General features: G+C 32.1%; 2 protein-coding genes across 3 annotated transcripts in view; both read left to right on the top strand.

Annotated features, from left to right (window-relative positions):
* The first annotated feature begins 816 nt into the window (after positions 1–816).
* Positions 817–21,011, top strand: part of LOC134680883 (uncharacterized) — a 56,366-nt gene continuing 36,171 nt past the window's right edge. The window contains exons 1-4 of one of the 2 annotated variants that reach the window (XM_063540162.1): positions 817–946; positions 1,270–1,361; positions 2,761–2,940; positions 3,769–4,024. In XM_063540162.1, coding sequence (XP_063396232.1) covers positions 1,286–1,361; positions 2,761–2,940; positions 3,769–3,920 — 408 coding nt within the window. In that variant the 5' untranslated portion in view covers positions 817–946; positions 1,270–1,285 and the 3' untranslated portion in view covers positions 3,921–4,024. Of the gene's footprint in view, positions 947–1,269; positions 1,362–2,760; positions 2,941–3,768; positions 4,025–21,011 lie in introns of those variants that run through there. The other variant, XM_063540161.1, reaches the window with a different exon arrangement.
* LOC134680884 (kielin/chordin-like protein) lies at positions 10,446–20,984 on the top strand. The gene is made up of 4 exons (XM_063540163.1): positions 10,446–10,556; positions 15,609–15,699; positions 17,623–17,805; positions 20,812–20,984. The coding sequence occupies exons 2-4, from the start codon at positions 15,624–15,626 to the stop codon at positions 20,955–20,957; spliced, it is 405 nt and encodes a 134-aa protein (XP_063396233.1). The 5' UTR covers positions 10,446–10,556; positions 15,609–15,623; the 3' UTR covers positions 20,958–20,984.

The raw sequence follows: 21,011 nt of genomic DNA, 5'->3' as shown, positions 1-21,011 counted from the left end.
ATACAATGTTGTTATCTCCATCCTTATGAAATTGACAACACAATACAAAGTCAAATCAAATAATCAAAATTTGTCATACGTTGGTTGCGCTTGCATGAACATTTTCATAGCATCAGTTATGAATTCATGCTATGCAAATTGGGGATGTTTTCCCGTCAAATAAACGTTACAAACAATAATGCAGTATACTGTAAACCAACTTTTTTTCGCGGATACTTTATTTCACGTTTATACCCAGCTAGTCAACTTCGCGGCGATGTAATTTCGCGATTTTCTTATTTACTTAATGTAGTTTGATAGGGAAAGATCCAAGTTATTCCTTTTCGTGGCGATTTGATTTCGCGTTATTTTTTACTCGCGAAAGTCGCGAAAATAAATCGCTCGCGAAATTTATTTGGTTTACAGTATTTAATATTTTTGTTTGCACATGTACTAAGTTTTTTTACTTGTATAGCTGCTATTTTTTTGTTTCTTAATCGTCTAAGGTTTTTCGTAAACACAAAAACGGTAAACAGATCTCGATATTGAATAGACAAATACTCCTTTACGGTGGTTCATAACACTACAGGGAGATAACTTTGTAAAAATCAGCTGAACGCATTGATCATATTCTATTGTTAAGGAAAATGAGATTTTTCACTAGTATGTACATTTTTATATCGATTTTGTCGAAAATGCATATTGTTTTTGTAAGTTGAATGTAAAATACAAAAGTGTACATATGTCGTACAATTTTGATTTACGATAGTTACATTTACCTGACACACAAATGAACGCGTAAACAAATATAGTAAATAGGATGTGGTTAAACAAATACGGACATCATTTATTACGACGTTCTACAATAGAAGACGTATCAACTTGAGCCTTGGTACTATATATCTAACATGTTTTATAAATGACAAAAATATTCTTCTACTGTATTTGACATTACACTTTGTACTTGGTAAGTTTTGTTTTATAAGATATATTAAACATGTTAAATAATGTTTGTTTTAAATTGTTTCTAACATAATACGTTTATCATCTCATATTTGAAGTGTTTCCCTCAGTTTTAGGTTGTAAGCCGGATTTTTTTTTCTCAATCGATTTATAATTTTCGAAAAAGCGGTATGCTACTGTTGCCTTTTTATACGGTTGTAATGATAGACCATTGTATTGAATATGGCACCGTTGATGGACTGTTGTATTGAAAGATTGACTCCATAAAAGTGAATTTGATTTGTTAAAGAAGGATTTTATCAATTAACATTCTTGAATATTTTTCAGAACCGATAAATTTAAAATGATACAGTGTAGAGTGTTCCCAGTGTTGGTATTAGTTGCCGTGTACATGTTCAGTTTTATAGGAGAATCTTTCGGTAAATATGCTTTATAAAGTATATTTGTTTAATTTCATAGACATGATATCAATTATGTTATGTATTTCTTAAATCCTATATTGTTTTATAATTTTATTTTGTATGTAACACGTCTTCTGATAATCTGAAATTATTTTTTCTGTCAGCTCATAAAGATAGTTTTGTTATCTGACCGTGACGTCACTTTTTTTACCCCATACAAATAGAATTTAGAATTTAGTTATAAGGAATGACTGAAATGTTTTTTCTGTCTATTAAAAATAACTTATATTTGTGGCGCACACTTTTAAAAACAAGTTACCGTCTATATAGACACTATGTAAGAAGGGGATTAAGAAACTTCAACATCGGAAAAAAGAAAAGAATCTTTAACAGAAGAAATCGAAATTCCCTTTCGTCATAAGTTTGAGTAAACATATCAAAGCTATAGAAAAAAAGACAGAATTTCCAATCGAAGGCAAACATACAAATTTGCCGAATTTAATTGTAGATAAAGGCAACAGTAGTATACCGCTGTTCAAAACTCATAAATCCATGGACAAACAAACAAAATCGGGGTAACAAACTAAAACAGAGGGAAATGCATTAAATATAAGAGGAGAACAACGACATAAAACACACAGAAACGGAAAGAACATCAGACAAAATCCAACGAGAATAACAAATATAACATCAAAACCAAATACATGAATTTGGGATAGACAAGTTCCGTGACACGTCTTATCGTAATGTGAATTTACACTAAAAAATAAGAGAAAACAAACGAAGCAACGTTAAAATGTAACACACACAGAAACGAACAGGATTCATAATGATTTAACATGTTAAGTGAATAGTTAGTCAAGCCCTTTTCCTTGTAATGTTTTGTTAAGAAGAAGGTTTGATAATTGTTTAAAGGGAAAGCAAAACGACTCGACTGGACCTGAATTATATACTACCAGAAGCTCTTATGTTGCACGTTTACTTCCGACAAAAACAGAAAGTACGGTTATCAAAAAGGAACATCGCCACCGTAAGAATGAAATCGGCGGGTTTGTGTATTTTTATCAAAAAAAAGATTAGTTAACGTATCAATAATCTATTTATGTTATCTTATCATTACTGATATTTTCAATTTTTTAGTCAATGTAACTGCAATAACCCCTCATACATTTATTACGTACAAATAGGGTTCCTGGGTTTACCTAAAAGCCAAACATTTAACAGCTAATGATTTATGAATACATACATAAATATCTTATATGAATAAGGAGATGTGGTATGATTCCCGAATAATCAATTATCCGTGAAACACTAAAACGACATGAATGATTCATATGCAATTTTTTATAAGTATTTGGTATATTGAATATAAACAGTTACATTAATGCAAATACATTCATTTGTTCTTTTTTATGAGGAAGGCAAATATATGGAAATTGTGAAAAGTATGCAGTTATGGAAACGAAACCTATTCTTAGGAATGGCGACAGGTTTTGCATAACAGAAGGAAGATATGTGTATTGTAAAGAATTTGCGTGTACAATCACAAAATGCTTTAAGCCAGTTGTTCCATATCATGGATGTCCATATTGTGAAGGTGAGATAAAACGTAGTTGTTATTAAGATTGGTCATACGAACGATCAATATTGTACGTCTGGTCAATATCGTAACTATTAATTATTCTATATGATTTATAAAAAGAAGAAAATTATGAAATAAAAAATGAAACATCACCACAACAATAAAATAACAAAACGAGATGTAAAGGGCAACAACGAGTCTTCAACAATAGACAGAACAATTAGTATAACAGGTTTAGAGTTCACTAGTCGAGAAAAGTTAAAAACAAATTTAACAGATATTGCTTTTGTTTTAACATAAAAAATAACATCTTTTTTAAAAAACCCGAAAAATTATGGTATGGTGATAGACAACCACTAACGAGGTATATGCTTTCGCAATGACATGCACACATTTGATGGGATTACACTCCCCTTTTTAAATGAATCAATATATTTTGAATGAAAATATATATTCATGTATCCAATTTGAATCAGCAGAGGAAAAACGCTTTTCTCATTAAATTTATGATAACAGTCAATATGCTCGTGAGGGAATTCAGTGTTTTTTCATATATTAACTTTTAGTCCAAATAATGTACCTAAATTTTGAGGAGTGTATAAGATACAGTTACTGAAGGACAAATCATTTCATCATTTTGTCTGTGTTATTATTTATATATATATAATCAAATTCGCCAAACTGAGATAAAATTCAATATTTAATAAATCAAAAACACATAGAAAGGATATATTTGTCAACATGCAATTCCCTTAAAACGTTATTTCTTTCAGATTTATATCATTTACAAAAGTAAATTTTCGTAAATTTCTATTAATTGTAAATATCCATTATATTAAATAGGTACTTGCAGCTACGGAGGAGCCATTTATCAAGTTAAAGATAGATTTGCTTGTTTGGATGGAGTAAATCACTGTTTTTGTGGCGGCAAAAATAGCATAGGATCTACAAAAATTGGCACTAATTCAAGATCTATGTGCTTTAAAATGCAATGAAGCTGATGGATAAACATACACGAAGGAAAGCGAATCGTTTAAAAAAGATGAACATTATTTTTTTCTTTCCTTCTTGTTGTTTTCATAATAAATTATGAATTTCACCGAGTTGGGAATCAATTTGCATGCATGGTTAGAGATACTTGCCGTGCACACTGTTACAATAGTTTAATATCAAAGTCGAACATTGCTACTCACAACCACATTATTATATTAGGATAGTGAAAATTTTAGATATAATCTCAGCCTACATGGCTTTTGATCCTTTTCATTGATTTCAGAGACATCATTAAACATAAACTCATCATAGATACCAGGATTGAAATTTTGTATTTGCGACGGACCCGCGTTTCGTCAGTGACGCTCAAATGAGAAAAAATAAAAAGGTCAAACAAAGTACGTAGTTAAAGAGCATGAGGGACCAAATATTCCTAAAAGTTTTGCCAAATACAGCCGATGTTATCCATTCCTAAGTAAAATAAACCCATAGAATTTCAAAATTGTGTAAACAGTCAATTTTATGAGTATGACAATTGATGATACTCCATGTCAAGACAGAAGTGCTGACTACTCGGGGAATAAAAACTACACCAGCAGTGACATCGTATCCGTGTTGAAAAGACGTGCAAATAAAACCAATGAAGAAAAGTAAACTCAACAAGTAAAAGTTGTAAAAACTTTCCCAATTCTAAAGACTCGGTTAATCCAGAGCACCTTTCAATGTAACAGCATTTAAATATACACTTATAATAACCTACATAAGAACGATTTATAAATATCATCGGAACGTTTTGACGTCAAAATGTGTAACTGTATATACCCATTTCACTGTTAGCATAGTAGTTATGCAATATTCACTTTATTTACTCCTGATGCATGTCTATTTTGTTGGTCATGTAGCCTTTAGTTTGTCTCGTTCGAATGTCCTTTATTTTGTTTTGTGGGATCATTAGCCTAGTCATCAATAAAGTTGAGAATGGAAATGGGGAATGTGTCTGAGAGACAACAACCCGACCATAGAACAGACTACAGCAGAAGGTCACCAACAGGTCTTCAATGCAGCGAGAAATGCCCGCACCCAGAGGTGTCCTTCAGTTGGCCCCTTAACAAATACATATACTTGTTCAGTGACTTTATCTCTGAATATAAAAAAAAAGATGTAATATGAGACAACTCTCCAAAAGAGACTAAAAGTCACAGAAATAAACAGTTTTAGGTCACCTTATGCCTTCAACAATGACAAAACCCATACCGCGTAGTCAGCCATAAAAGAGACCCCGAAATGACAATGTAAAACAAATCAACAAAGAAAATTAACGGCCAAACTGATGAACGAAAACCGAATATGAAACACTAAACCAAACGTCAAACACTGAATTACTGGCTCCTGACTTGTGACAGGCACACACACAGAATATTGCGGGGTTTAATATGTAAGCGGGATCCCAAATCAGTAGAAAAAGGATTAACTCATCAGATGGATAAAAATACAAACATTACAAAATAAAAGTGAACGTGGCCGGGTACTTGTACATCCAAACAACAAAAAGACACTTCAAGACAGATCTGAGAGTGCTCGCAGTTACTGACAGCTAGTTGAAAACCACTAACAATTAATAAAACAAAATAATGTATCTAAGACTAAATTATCAATCAGTACATATCCAACATCCAATGGATAATTATTATTATCCTGATGTAGAGTAATTTCTCGCAATTTGATTGGCTGATATTGTCCTAATAAATTTCAGTACAATTTTTTATCACGTCAATTGGAATTATCTCCCTTGTACCATTGACTTAATAGAAGAAAAAAAAATTCGGAGTTGCTTCCCTTTTGTTTTTTTACGTCTGCAAGATGGCGACTGGAAGTTTAAAACGTTTTGGGCAGACGACGGATGAAGAAATAATGGACAAACGGCTAAAAATAAATGCAGCAAACACACTAAGATCAAACAAAAAGGCCGGAAACACCCTCAGGGAATATCTGAGAGAATCAGAAATGGACATAAGATTTGAGGAATATGATGCAGTTCGCCTGAATAAAATGTTGGGGCAATTTTAAATGAATGCAAGAAAACCAGACGGTAACCACTACAAGATTTCGTCACTTGAGAACATTCGATATCGATTAAAGAAATATTTAAGGTCGCCCCCTTACAACAAAGCATTTAGCATAATATTTATTATAGGACGCTGCATTTTACAATTCAAATGTAAATTTCAAAGCAGCGACTTCAGAACTAAAAAGAATGGGTCTGGGTACCACTGATCACTATCCCAGTATCAATGAAACTGACCTGATCAAGTTGTACAGTTCAATCTATTGTGCAACAAATACTCCATCTGGCTTGTACACAAAAGTACAATTTGACATAAGAATGTACTTTTGCAGGAGGGGACAGGAGAACATGCATTTGATGACAAAAACAACTTTTGGTGTAGAGACGGACCCTGTCACAGGACTAAAGGTTGTACGAAAGATGGAGGATGAGAAGACAAAAAAACACAGGGAAACTGACAAAAAAGAGAGTTCGGGAGTCATGCCAGAAGTGAAAGGTAAAATAAATTTAACCTCTTTTTTAATATTAAAATAAAACATATTGCCATTATCGAGTGTAATAAATTATATAGGCAATAATTGTCTTAATAAAGAAGAAAAGTATCCGGTCATTTAAATTTATAACATCAGAAAATTGGGCCGATAAATAATTATTTACCTTAAGGAACAGCTTACAGGTTAAAAAGTTAAACCTTCATGTACGTTTACTTTTATAAATTGTTATTTGAATGGAGAGTTGTCTGAATGGCACTCATACCACATCTTCCTATATCTATATACATTACTCGCCATGGTGTTATCATAATGTTCATCATTTAATTTCAACACATACATTTACATATATATATATAGCTATTGAATAATAAACACAGACAGTACGAGGACATGCATAAAACAAAAAAATCATTCACATTTATTAAGACTTAATAAATATCACAATATTAACTAAATATATCAAATCTTATTATCGAAAATAAAAAAAATAAAAAATATGACGACTATAAAATACATGTACCCCTTTTATTTGCAGATTCACCTTATTGCCCTGTGAGCTCATTCGAATTGTATGTGTCAAAGCATAATCCAGAAAACAATAGATTATGGCATAGACTTCGGTCCAGTTTTTACAGTACAGATGATACCTGGTACTGCAATGAACCAGTCGGAGAAAAGAAGTTAACAGTTTTCATGTCCGATCTTAGTAAAAGTGATAACCTATCACTGATTTATACAAATCATTCTATTAGGGCTACTGGTGCTACAATTTTATCAAAGAATATGTATGGTCCAGCCCAGATTATGGCCGTCACTGGACTTAAAAGTGTCCAATCCCTAGCTTTGTATCAACGGGTTGGTAATTCAGAGAAAATTAAAATGGGTCAGACATTGTTAGACAATTTAGTCAAGAAAAATAATGCAATGCCAGCAATTTCTTCTACAGCAATTCTTGCATTGCCAGCTCCTGAACCAGTTTCATGTAATCAGCTGGCCTTGCCTATCACAGAAAGCAGTGTAAATGCAAATGAAAATATTCAAAGGGAAGGAGGTAGAATTGACTTTTTGTAATATCTAGATGGACTTGACCTTGATAATGTTTTCGGTGAATACAAAGAAAACAGATGTGTTCAAAACAATGTTAAGTCTGAAACACGTACATGTATGCAGTCAAATCCTGCCGTATTTAATGACTGCAAATTTACAATAATCCACAATTTAACAATCAACAAATGACACTTAATAAATCTCATGGTGGAAAATACACTTTGTTAATTAAATTAACTGGTTGATAAAACTGTTCTAAGAGTTTGTGATATTTAACATTTTAAACTTTTCAGGAATTATTTTTTGCATACAAGAATATGTGAAGCATTCATTTACATTATATATATACAATTGTTATTAAATGTTAATGTTAAATGGTTTTATTTATTGGCAGTATACTTCTATCATACAACAGTTTTCAGTAGACAAAACAGACACAAAAAAAATATTTTAACACTTATTATTTATGTTCTTTTCACTACAGTGCTGGGTAAATATAAATATATGAATCAAACTTGCATAATGTTAGTTTTGTATTGCTGTTCTTCATCATAAAGTTATACTGCCTGTTAATATGAAACAAAACCAAATTGAGATTTACCATACTGATATGGAAAAACGATAAATTTTAAATAGATATCAGGTGAAATTTGTTACAAAGTGTGCTAATACAAAATTAATAATGGAAAAAAAACCATAAGCAAGTGGTGTGATAGCAAAATCAGGATAAATTCGTTACACAGTGTGCAATTGTCCTAATACGGAATTTATCAGGTCAATTCCTATATTAGGACAATTGCACACTGTGTAACTAATAGTATTATATCTTTGAGAGGGTACATATAGATAATTTAAAAAAAATAGGATACTCAAAACAGCGCACACAAACAAATATTATCATAAATATTTTCTAAAATCATTTTATTAAATATTAGAATTTGAAGGATTGGAAAGATTAATTATAAATGTATACGTTTTTTTAATCATACTTTATTAACTATCAACTTTGTTGTCGTCATCGCCCGATTTTGTGTATGTTTTTTTTTAAATTTTAAAATCAGTTATGTTTGTATGCATGTGGTGTTTGTAGGAATATTTCCATTATGATGAGATGAATCAGACAATAGATATACAAATGTTATATCCTCAATCATGATATATCCCATGTTCTGCAGTACGGGCACATCCAATGTAAATAACACTATCGATTACATTCACTGACTTGTTTCAAGTGCCATCTACATGTTGAATCAAATAAACAAAGCTCAGATTATACTTGGTTCTCTTTTCAAAACTGTATAAGGAACTAACACACTCTTTTAAGCTGGGGTCACACATTCACGATTTTTACTACCGTCCTTGACAGGACCATTCCCGATTAAAATTAATTAAAAGTCTGATCAAGATCCTGTGAATCGTGGATGAAAATTCAAACTTAAATTGAAATTTGTAAAAAAAATAATTTGATCACGACAACAATCAGATAGTGTTCAGGAAGCGTCGACATTGAACCGTTTCTAAGCGAATTTGTCCCGATAATTCCGTTCTGAATCCACTTCTAATCCGATTTGTATTTTTCGCCAGGTAAAATTCGACCGATTCCGTCACGACTGCGTCCCAACTCTACCGAATGTTATCCGACAGATATCAGACAGTGACCAGACAGTGAACCGATGCTGACGGAAGTTATCCGTTCGAAAACTGTTGTCATATTCAGGATAATCAGGTACTGTCGGAACGTAATCCTATCACGGTCCGCTCTATCGCATTGCAAACGGCTTTGTCTGGTCTCAGTCGTATTGTATTCTGTAATTGTCGGGACTTTGACGTGGGTATCATTGACGAATTTCGTATTAATAACGGGACTGTTTCGGAACGGTTTCGGCAAAAAACGGTTCGCAATCGACAAGATCTGGATGCAATCTTGACTCAATCGGCAGAAAAACAGCTATGAAAAATTACTCCAGATCATTCCCGTTCCACAGGACACCGTCCAGAATACACAAGACATTGTTCGGAATTCGACCCGATACAGCAGAATCTATCACGACATAGCCACGATTGTCATCCGATTTCACAAAATCGGCTGAGTTGCCCCGAATGTTACTGGATGCGCCTAACTGTCGGGATGCTTTGCCGAACTATTCGGACCCTTCCCGACCCGTAGGAATCTGTTACGAACTAAAACGACTGCGTTCAGACAATGATAGGACATTCCAGATAATTGAAGATACTAATCCGACTTTTCCACTTTTCGAGTCGTATTGCTGTCTGATGTCAAACGGGAGCAATAATCGGCAATGTGTGAACCCCGCATTAAAGATGAAAATATCCTTGCACGCCATATGAACACTTTATCAAGAAATATTTATAAATCAGCCATATACATGTCTGATTTTAGTGCAATGCTGCCATCCTATATGTTTCTGCTGATCAATGGTTTGTTATATTGCTCAAGAAATTGAATGATACTTTTGAGAGGAATATATTTCATAGGATAAATTTTTGCTTCATTCCTTCTTGACTTATTTATAAAGTTTATAAATAAACGTATTGGCAAAGATTTAATCTAATAATGTAATGAAAAATATATTACAGAAATAAAAATCACGTTATTATTAACATATGCAGATTACATATTTTTGTATGCAGTTCTTTTTTTGTATTAGGTGTAAATGAATTTTCACAAAGACGAAAGTTTTTTTTAAATAATACTTTTATATATAATGAATAATCACAGCTGTCCATAGTATTCATACATTTATTGCATAACAATGTTATCCTCAGTCACTTTAATTAGCGTTTGTACAAGTTAAAAATCCTGCAACAGATTTTTGTGATTTCTAATAGCTGGAGGCCTTTCAAGGGGTCTCAACTAGATGATCGTTGTCAAATTAGGTAATAAACCTGTATTGTGCCTAAAATGAAAACAAAGTCACCTGACTGTGGTGTGTTTTCTCTCATTTTTAGTCACTTGCAAAGTAACCTTCAATTAATAACCGTTACAATTATTATAGCTTGACTATTTCTAGGTGAGTACAAAGTTATTTACATCTGAAGTTAATTGAAAGGAAATACGATAAATAAAGATCAAAATGCAATTATTTTCTTCCTACAACTATCAAGTTGAATAAAGAAATACAATTTCGCTATCGGCAATAAATGTTTGCTTCAATTTTGGCAAAATAAGCTTTAAACACATCGATGATACACTTATGACCGGATAACTAACATGAGCACCAATACTGATGTTAAACAAGAGGCTCTCAAGAGCATAAATCGCTGACCTTAATTTTTTTGGTTAAATCTCTCATCAATGATTATTTTGGCTTTTCAATTTATTTAAATCTTCTTTGAATCGTCCTATTTTCTTCAAAAGCAAAAAAAAATAAATTCTCCTATGTTCTATTTTAGCCATAGGAGCTATGTTTCTTGACATACAAGGAAATAAAATTTAAAATTTATACTAGATACTCTGAAACTCATTTAGCCTAAGTTTGGCTGAAATTGATACAGCAGTTTTAAAGGAGAAGATTTTTGAAAGTAAGTCAACATGAGGAACAAATTGTGAAAAAAGTCTTTAAAGGGCAATAACTCTTTAAGAGGTCAATTGACAATTTTGGTCAAATTGACTTGTTTGTAGATCTTACTTTGCTTAACATTTTTGCTATTAACAGTTTATCTGTATCTATAATAATATTCAAGATAATAACCAAAAACTGCAAAATTTCTTTAAAATCATCAATTCAGGGGCATTATACCTGAAAAACCAGTTACCCAATTCGGCTGAAAATATTTTAACTTCTTGTCTTATTTGCTTTAAATGCTGTGGAGCTTTTGAGATATAAGCCAAAAAGTGCATTTTACCCTGTGTTCTATTTTTAGCCATGACGGCCATGTTTTTTGACGAAATAGAAATAAAACACAAACTTTATTTTATACACCCTACTGATCATTCTGTTGAAGTTTAGTTGAATTTGGTTGAGTAGTTTTAGAGAAGAAGATTTTTTGAAGTTAGCAAATATGATGACAAAATTGTGAAAAATTGTCATTAAAGGACAATAACCCCTTAAGGGGTCAATTGACAATTTTGGTCATATTTACTTATTTGTAGATTTTACTTTGCTGATCATTTTTGCTGTTTTTTCTAGTTTATCTTTATCTATAATAATATTCAAGATAATGACCAAAAACTGCAAATTTCCTTAAAATTACAAATTAAGCGGCAGCAACCCAACAATGGGTTGTTTCATATTGAAAATTTCAGGGCTGATAGATCTTGACCTGATGAGCATTTTTAACCCATGTCAGATTTGCTCTAAATGCTTTCGTTTTTGAGATATAAGCCAAAAACTGCATTTGACCCCTAAGTTCTATTTTAAGTAACGACGGCCATGTTTTTTTGACGGATCAAAAATCGAAGCACAAAATTTGTGCAGGATAATCTAAGGAACAATCATGCTAAGTTTCAACCAAATCCATTCAGTAGTTTTAGAGGAGAAGATGTTTGAAAAATTGTTAACGACGACTGACGACGACCACGACGACGACGACGGACGCCAAGTGATGAGAAAAGCTCACATTTCCTTTAAGGAAAGGTGCGCTAAAAAGAACTAAGCAAAGTTACGATGATACATAGATAAACAAATGACTACTAGCAGTTACTGAAATACCAGCTCAAGACCTCAATTTAACTGATTGAAAGATTATGTATTCATCATATGAAAACAAACATAATCCCTCCCGTTTGAAGTTTTGTATCATACCACCATAAAATATATAAGAGGAACATAATCCGAATCATGCCAAAAAAAATTATCATCTTTACTTTGATTTTTTATGCTCTTGAAGATTGCGCATAGTAATTTCTCTTTGTGGTGGACATTTCTGTAATGTACAAATATTTTTGTATTCTTATATTTGCAAATATTTTCCTAAATAGTTTAAGGATAGAAACACACATTTTGTTCAATAGAGACTAGGTCGACGATCTTTCCGCATAAAGTATATATGTCGATCGTCTATTTTATTGGTGAATGTTGTTTTGTACTTTCCGTGGCTAACGATTCCGGAAAAAAATATTTCTGAATTTCATCATAATACAAATTTTACTAACTTAATGACGATACGGTACTCATTGCTTTCAGGGAGTAAAATATATCAGAGAAAAGCGATTTGATTTCTTATTCATGTTCCCTTCACGAATGATTGCATCCATGTAATTTGATTCACTATCTTATTCCGTTAAAAAAACGCTTTTTTTATATAGGATATGATTTTGATTTGGTTACAATAATAACCATAATAGAACATTTCAACGATCGTTAGATTATAAAAGATCACGAATTATATGCAAAATACATGTTGCTATGCTAAAATTAGACAAACTACTGTGCCATTTTACACACAAAAACCCACATTAGATAGTTACACTCACTAAATGAAATAAATTGTTTAGAATAGATGTATGTATATCAAATGCGAAGACCCTACAAGCTGCATATTAAGTGAATTAATGTTAATACCAAAATATACCTGACAACAGTATCGCAACTGTAATCCTTCTTTAAAGTCTATTTTAAGGTTTGGAAAGCTTTTGAAGTTAATACCGGCATTTTTGTGCTTTGTAAAGAATGTTACCATAAAAGATTTGATGTGAAATACCTGAACAAAGTCGATGTCTGCATGTTCAATTATATTTACGAATGATATCATTGTATTGATGACAAAAATTAGTTATTTGACAAGCTTGTAAAATAATAAAAAAAATTGTGTAATATTTTTTCAGAAATAAAAAGATATCTTTTAAAAAATCAAAAACGTTGTTTCATAAACGAGTGAATCGAACATGTTGAAAGTTATAAACACCATACGATAGTGACAAGTGATGAACCATCTGAAAAATTATAATTAACAATAGAAAATGAAAAATCATCTCTTTTATTATATTTTTTGGTATTAAGCTTCCCGTTAAAGATGTAGACATTCAGATCCAGGAAAGGGCAGTGTTCAATGTTAGTATTTGTTTTATTTAAAGTCTGTTCAGTAGGATAAGTTTGCTACGTGTACATACTATAGTCGTCATTATTGAGAGCCAATAGATCATCCAAATATCAAAAATGTTATTATATTTTTTATCAGATTTTGATTTAATTGGTATATGCTGATTTTTGTCATTAATTGTAACTCAATTCAAATTTAAATTAAACATTCGCGAGAACACAATTAGGCTGTATTGGTTTAAAAATATTTTCCGTATTTCATTTTTTTCTTCTAGAAAATTGAGTTAGTCAGAATAACTTCTTTTCCATACCTCATGTTAAAAACCAAATAACAACGTATTGCATACAAAACATTTCATTTCACAGATTAACTTGTATATATTTTATTAGCTTTTTATTACATAATGATGTTTGTTCATGTATAATCATTATAGACTATTTCATTTTTTTGCATACTGTAGCTTGAGATAATTTTGGCGACCTACTATATTTTTTAACAAACTTCAATAAAAACTACGTTTTGGTAAATTATGAATTTTTTTTTTCATTTTTAATTAATAATCCCATACTATTTTTCTATTCTCAAGTGTAATTGATGGAAATATAAGGATAAACTACACGCGTATATTACAGACTATGGAACTTGATGAATGTTGAAGTGTAAACCTGAGTTGTAATACCTTCTATATGTTCACATTTAGTTTATAAGAAGGTTGAAATGACAAAAAAATGCCATTAAAAGAGGGACGAAAGATACCAGAGGGACAGTCAAACTCATAAATCGACAATAAACTGACAACAGCATGGCTAAAAATGAAAAGGACAAAGAGACAAACAATAGTAAACATAACACAACATGGTAAACTAAAGAATAGATAACACGAACCCCACCGAAAACTAGGGGTTATCTTAGATGCTCCGGAAGGGCAAGCAGAAACTGGTCCACATGTGGCACACGTCGTGTTGCTAATGGAAAAACAAATCCGGTAAAGAGTCTAATTCGGTAGGTCACATCTATGAAAGGGAAGGGGACTGTAGTTACGATGTAAGGAACATATTCGATATCATTTAAGAAACGAATATTCCATAACAGTCAACCAACTCGTGATGGCGTCCGTAAAATTTACGAAGAGCTGATTTCAACTTCACCATTTGGAACTCTTGATTTAATAGCTTCCTTGTGAGCAAAAACCCTCTATCAAGAAAATCATGATAAGAAATGCCAGCACGGGAATATCGTATCAATTGGGAGATATATACACCGTATGCAGATGCTGTTGGAATGTTGCTATTTAAAAATAGAAAGTTCACAATTGGAAAGCTGAAATCATCTCTTTTGTCGTAAAGTTTTGTTTTCAATCGACCCTCATTGTCAATTTCTAGATTTAAGTCAAGATATGCGGCTGACTTAACTGTATCTGTTGTATCCTTTATCTCTAGTTCAATGGGATAGATGCGTTCAACATAGTCACAAAATTTCGAATTATTTAGTGAAAGAACATCATCTATATAGCGGACAGTAGAGTTAAACATGTTGCTAACTTCTTATCTTTCTTCCTAAGAAGTTCCTGTATGAAGTCAGCCTCATAATAATAACGAAACAAGTCGACAAGAAGAGGGGCACAATTCGTTCACATTGGAATGCCGATATTGTATTGAAAAACACGTCTTCCGAACGTTACAAATATGTTGTCAATCAAGAAATCAAGCACTAAGGTATACATCAAGCATTATCAAAATAGTGTAAATGGAATAAGGGATTATTTTGTATTTCTCCTAACCAAAAAATGTACAGCAAGCAAACAGCTTTCTCCCTACTTTGATTCAAACGTTCTTCGGCAATCCGGCAATGTGATAAACTTCTAATGATATTATCCGCCATGTGCTTCAAATTTGGTTTTAACTGTCTCATTCAGACATAACAGTAAGTTCCCATTGACCAGTCTGTTCCGACATAGCAGAACATGAATCGGACACTCTGTACTTTGAATGTTATTTTTGAAACCAGAATGGGCAGTAGACTATTTGACCTTGTAAGTAAAGTACAAGGGGTTTCAACAGAACATTTTGATTATTTTTCAGAAGGTCAAATTGAAAATGCTACAAAGAAAGATATCTCCTGTGTATGGTCTTGCTGTAATATACATGATCAGTGTAATGGGACCAGCTGCCGGTAAATATGTTACTAATTTTGTCCTTAAAACCATAATCGTTAATATATGATATTGTGGTGCATAATGATTTAAATAGAAAGCTCAATGGAATTGTCATTTTGCTCAAGGTAAATTAAATAGATGTCACATTTGAGTAATGCCTTAGATCAGAAAACAATTATGTTCGATTGAGGGGACACCTTGATTAATTTGGCGGGTTTGATGCGACTTTCGTAGAGAGGTTTAGTTATATGAAATCATGTTAAATTCACTATTTTCTTCATAAGAACTCGTTTGATGTGTATTAGCTTTTGATTTCGTCATTGGATAAGGGTTATCCGTTTTTGAAATTTCTGAGAGTTCAGTATTTTAAAGATTTTATTTTTCATAAAATTTGGACAAAATTATAACCTTAACTTTTGACAAAAATAAAATTTCAAAAGCCTGAACCACACACTTAATGGCAAAAATATATAGCCGTTAAACAAACACTTAAATTAATCATTGAAAATCTTAATATTTTCTGAATAAGAGATCGTGATTAAAACTTTCACCTGAGTTTTACAAAGTTACTTCCGCGAAGAATTTTGTACTACCTTATAATAACAAGGTTGAACGATCAAACGTTAATCTTAAAACATATATGATAAGTTAATTCCAAGCGTTAGTAAATTGAATAATTGTGGCTAAACATTCAATTACAACAAGTATATGTCTAAATATATTTTTCAGTATATTATGCGTCCAGTCAAAGCACTTGACCGATAAGAAATAAACATATTTAACCATGCTAAGCCTTGTTCATATTTGAACAGAGCGTAAACGGCCAAGCCGATTAGTCATTTCTTTTGCTTCTTAATCAAAATAAAATGAAAACTCGTAGAAAAATATAACAATAAGCCCTTGCGTATTGTTATAATCATTGCAATACAATGTTGTTGACATGAATATCTATTATATGTTTTTTTTGTCCAGTTAACAAAACTTAGATTTTTTCGAAAAACGAAGGATTTTCTTAACCCAGGAATAAATTACCTTAGCCGTATTTAATACAACTTTTTGGAAGTTTTGGGTCCTCAATGCTCTTCAATTTTGTAGTCGTTTGGCTTTTTTTATAGGTATTTTTATCTGAGCGTCACTGATTCTTTTGTAGAGAAAACGCACATCTGACGTATTAAATTATAATCCTGGTACCTTTGATAACTTTTTACTTAAAAATTAATAATCCGGGAATTCAGATAAAAAATCATGAAACCACAAGTAGTTTTCAAAAAGGGAAATGATTATGAACTGATTTCCTAAGATCTATAGTGATTTTTTTGTATTGTTTGTTCACTGATTTTGGGTCTTATTTGCCACATTTAATTTCGGTGCATAGCATACCATAACTATCAAAACGTTTCCCTTGTTTTGTATGTTACTACCTTATCTTTGTGCCAACTACTTTATAAAATTATCACGACATTCTTACAACTTTAATCTGATATGCGGATAAATCAAAACTATTTAATCGTGGCAAATCAGTAGAACTTTCATTAGTTGAAACCGTAAACGTATATTTTCCTGCCAAAATTTTGTTGGATCTTAGAAAAATCGTGACTATAAAAGTCTTTTGCCTTACAATCTAAATACTAGTATACATGTACGTATAATTTACATGGATTTAAAATATAAATACAATGAAATAATTGCCATTTGGTCGGAGTATGTCTAGAATAAATGATTTAATTTTAATTCAAACAACAATGGCTTGTATTGTAGATCATTCAACACCCTCTAAATTTCGGAAGGTAATAACAGCGTCGAACAATCAATCGCACTAGGGGACTGAATTGAACGTAAAAAATGTGTGATATTTGTTTCTGGAAGTGTTTATCTATGCGTTTTTATGTATTTCATGCATCCTCTTTGTACTAAGCTGCATTAATGCATGTATGTTTTAGGAAGTGAAATATATGGAGACTGTATAAGGTATACAGTTGGGGAAATCAAACCTGAGCTTACAGATGGTGACCGGTTTTGTTTACAAGAAACAGATTATGTGTATTGTAAGGAATTCAAGTGTCCTCCAACTACATGTGGGTCGCCACTAGTTCCTGAGAATTTAAAATGTCTATACTGTGAAGGTCAGTTCAAACTTCCAGATATTCTCGCTCAATTTCTGAATTAGATTTCCGACAATTGGTCTACATTTTTACTGTATTGTATTGTTTGTTGGACATAAATAAATGCCAATAATAAGATTTCAAGCAAACGAAACAATCGCTTAGATGTCAAAAACACTATTCAGAAGAAAGATGTATAAAAAGTCAAAAAGCCTTTAGTCGAAGAGAGTTGAATATAAATGGTAACAAGTATTATGAACGATCTACCATCAACAATCAGTTCTCCAAATAATAAAAAAAGATAAGAATATAAACAACAGACAAAAGACAACAAAAGATATAAGAAGGTGTCACAATTCATAAAAAAATAAACCATTATAGGTCAAAGTACGGTCTTCAACACGGAGTCTTGGCTCACACCGAACAGCAAACTTGTAAAGGGCCTAAAAATGACAAGTGTTAAACTATTCAAACGGGAAAACCAGCGTTATAATCTATATAAAAACAACAAACACTTATTAACAACATCAATAAACGACAACTACTTAACACCAGATTCCTGACTTAGGACAGGTGTAAAGAATTGCAGTTTCGATCAATGGGCATGGTTACATATAATAATATAGAAAAAAAATATGAACATAAAAAGAGCTTAATTATCTTAGTACTTTAGTAGATAACAACATTAATCCTAGATGTTACAAGACTCAATTAAAGATCAAACAATCAATTCATAATACATGTTTTAGCGTTACTGTATATATGAGTAAACCTTTTAAAAAAAAACTCATAAATTAAAAGATCACACTTTTAAATCAGAACAAAGCTAATCAACGAAAAGATATATAGTCTATTCTGACTAAATTTTGTAATAATCTATTAGCTACATGTGTCCACTTCCATCTTATTCTCAAATGAAATTATGTCGTTCGAATATGTAACACAAGGAGTTAAACAGAAACGGTATTGTGTACACTGTTGGGTGAGGGAATCAGGTAATACCCGATCATTCAGATTTACGAAAAATACTCCAAAGACACTTACTAAAAATGTAATCCTTGATTATCATATACAAGGTAACCTGCCTAATCCGCCACCTGAGTGTTCCAACACCCTGCTTTTATTGACACATTTTTATGGTCTCAAAATATGCCTATCCTTGCAGACAAAGCCGACACCCTGCTTAATCCAACCTTCTTTCTGATCCCCCAGTTTTTTGGATAACCCAGGTTATACTGTATATGTTAATGTGTCCTTGAAATCTCAACCAAATAGAGATCTGAGTTTTCTTTACCTTGCCAAATTTTCAATTGATATAAGTGGCTCATAAACATAAAGGTACCAGAATTATAATTCATTACGCTAGACGCGCGTTTCGTCTTCATAAGACTCATCAGTGACGCCAAGATCAAAACAATTAAAAGCCAAACAAGTACAAAGCCGAAGCGCTTTGGGGACCAAAAATTGCAAAACGTTGTGCCAAATACGGCTAAGGTAATCAACTCCTGGGATAAGAAAGTCCCTAGTTTGTTTTCAAAAATACAATGTTTTGTTAACAGGAAAATACTTAAAAAGACATATCACAGACACAGTTCAGGAAGTTAAGTCTGCTTCATACCTTGAGTAAAATCAAGAAATGGTTAGTTGTCATTAATTAGCAACAAGATAGGTTGAATTAGTGGAGGAATATTAATATTCTTTTACAATTCAATTTCAACCTCTGTATTACGTGGGTTTAAGTTTCGCAAGATTTTTGGTTTAATGTTTTGTATAGTGTTGATTTTCATGTACTGTGGATTCATTAATATTCGTTCGATACCAATTTTCGTGGATTTCGTGGGAACAGGAGAACCACGAATACAAATGTTCAACGAATAACAAATTTTGTAAAGGAATGAGTGTAGACTTTGCCAAAACCACGAAATTAAATATCAACGAACATGTAAATTTTCTTCAAACCACGAAAATTGATACCCACGAAAATAAATGAATCCACAGTAGTCTTTTGTTTCGTTTCACCCTCTTCGCTTATTGCTCTTACTTTTTTTATTTAGTTAAAAAAAAATATATGCGATACATGTTACAACCAACTAACATCACATGTGGTATGAGTGCCAATGAGACAACACTTCGTCCCTGTCTTCAGTTTGTAAAAGTAAACCATTATATGTCAATGTACGGTCTTATTCATTTAACATAGGTTGTAAATACGGTATTTTCAAGTGTTACACATTAGTTAATGAAATAATCTTATGATCTTGTTTAAAAAGCAAAATAGTAAGAAATATTGAACTCTGAGGACATTTCAAAACGGAAAATTCCTTATCAAATGGCAAACTAAAAATTTCATACACGTATTTAAATAGCCCATCCGAGCTCATTCATGGTGAGCATGAATGTTAGGCCCGGTGTTTCTGCCGTCTTTGGGGAAAAGATCCCTGAGTCCGGCTTCATCACTGGTCGACTCAATGAGTTGTATATTGGCGTATTATTTATGTTTTTTTGTTTTATTTCGTATATTATATTGGACCAAACACGGCAGAAACACCGGGCCTAACATTCATGCTCATGGGCGAGCTCGGATGGGCTATTTGAATACAAAAACGGAAAATTCCTTATCAAATGGCAAACTCAAAATTTCGACCACCAAACGAATGGATAACAAATATCATTTTTCGGACTAAGTACAGGCATTTTCTTATGTAGGAAACGGTGTATTAAACCTTGGTTTAAAGCTAGCAAAACACCCAGCTGTATGATGACAGTCGCATAAAATTTCATCACATTGGCAACGACGAGTGAACAAAACAAATGATAAGTTAAAATGTAAACAAAGGGTACAGGTGTCAAACTACTTTTATAATCTTAATCGCTATAAAATCAATTTAAGTGTGATTTACTGGTAAAAATTGGTGCCATTTCTTTATGAATGTTCATTTTTTTTCTAGTCTTAAGACTGTAGGTAGATTTGATTCGTTACATTATGTTATTCATTCATTTTGTATGTATATTCATTTCATTAAATAGGAACTTGCAGTTATGGAGGAACCGTTTATGAAGTTGGTGCCGATTTTGAATGCCTTGATGGATCAAACCAATGTCATTGTGGTAAACAAAATAGCATAGCTTCTACAAAAGCAGGCCAAAATTATAGATGGATGTGCAAAAAGTAAAGACCTTAAAGATGATGGATCAGGATAAATAAACAAATAAAAACGTTGAGAGAA

Source organism: Mytilus trossulus, chromosome 8 (assembly GCF_036588685.1).
Source record: "Mytilus trossulus isolate FHL-02 chromosome 8, PNRI_Mtr1.1.1.hap1, whole genome shotgun sequence".
NCBI classification, from domain to species: domain Eukaryota; kingdom Metazoa; phylum Mollusca; class Bivalvia; order Mytilida; family Mytilidae; genus Mytilus; species Mytilus trossulus.
This window is presented reverse-complemented; position numbering and strand designations above follow the sequence as displayed.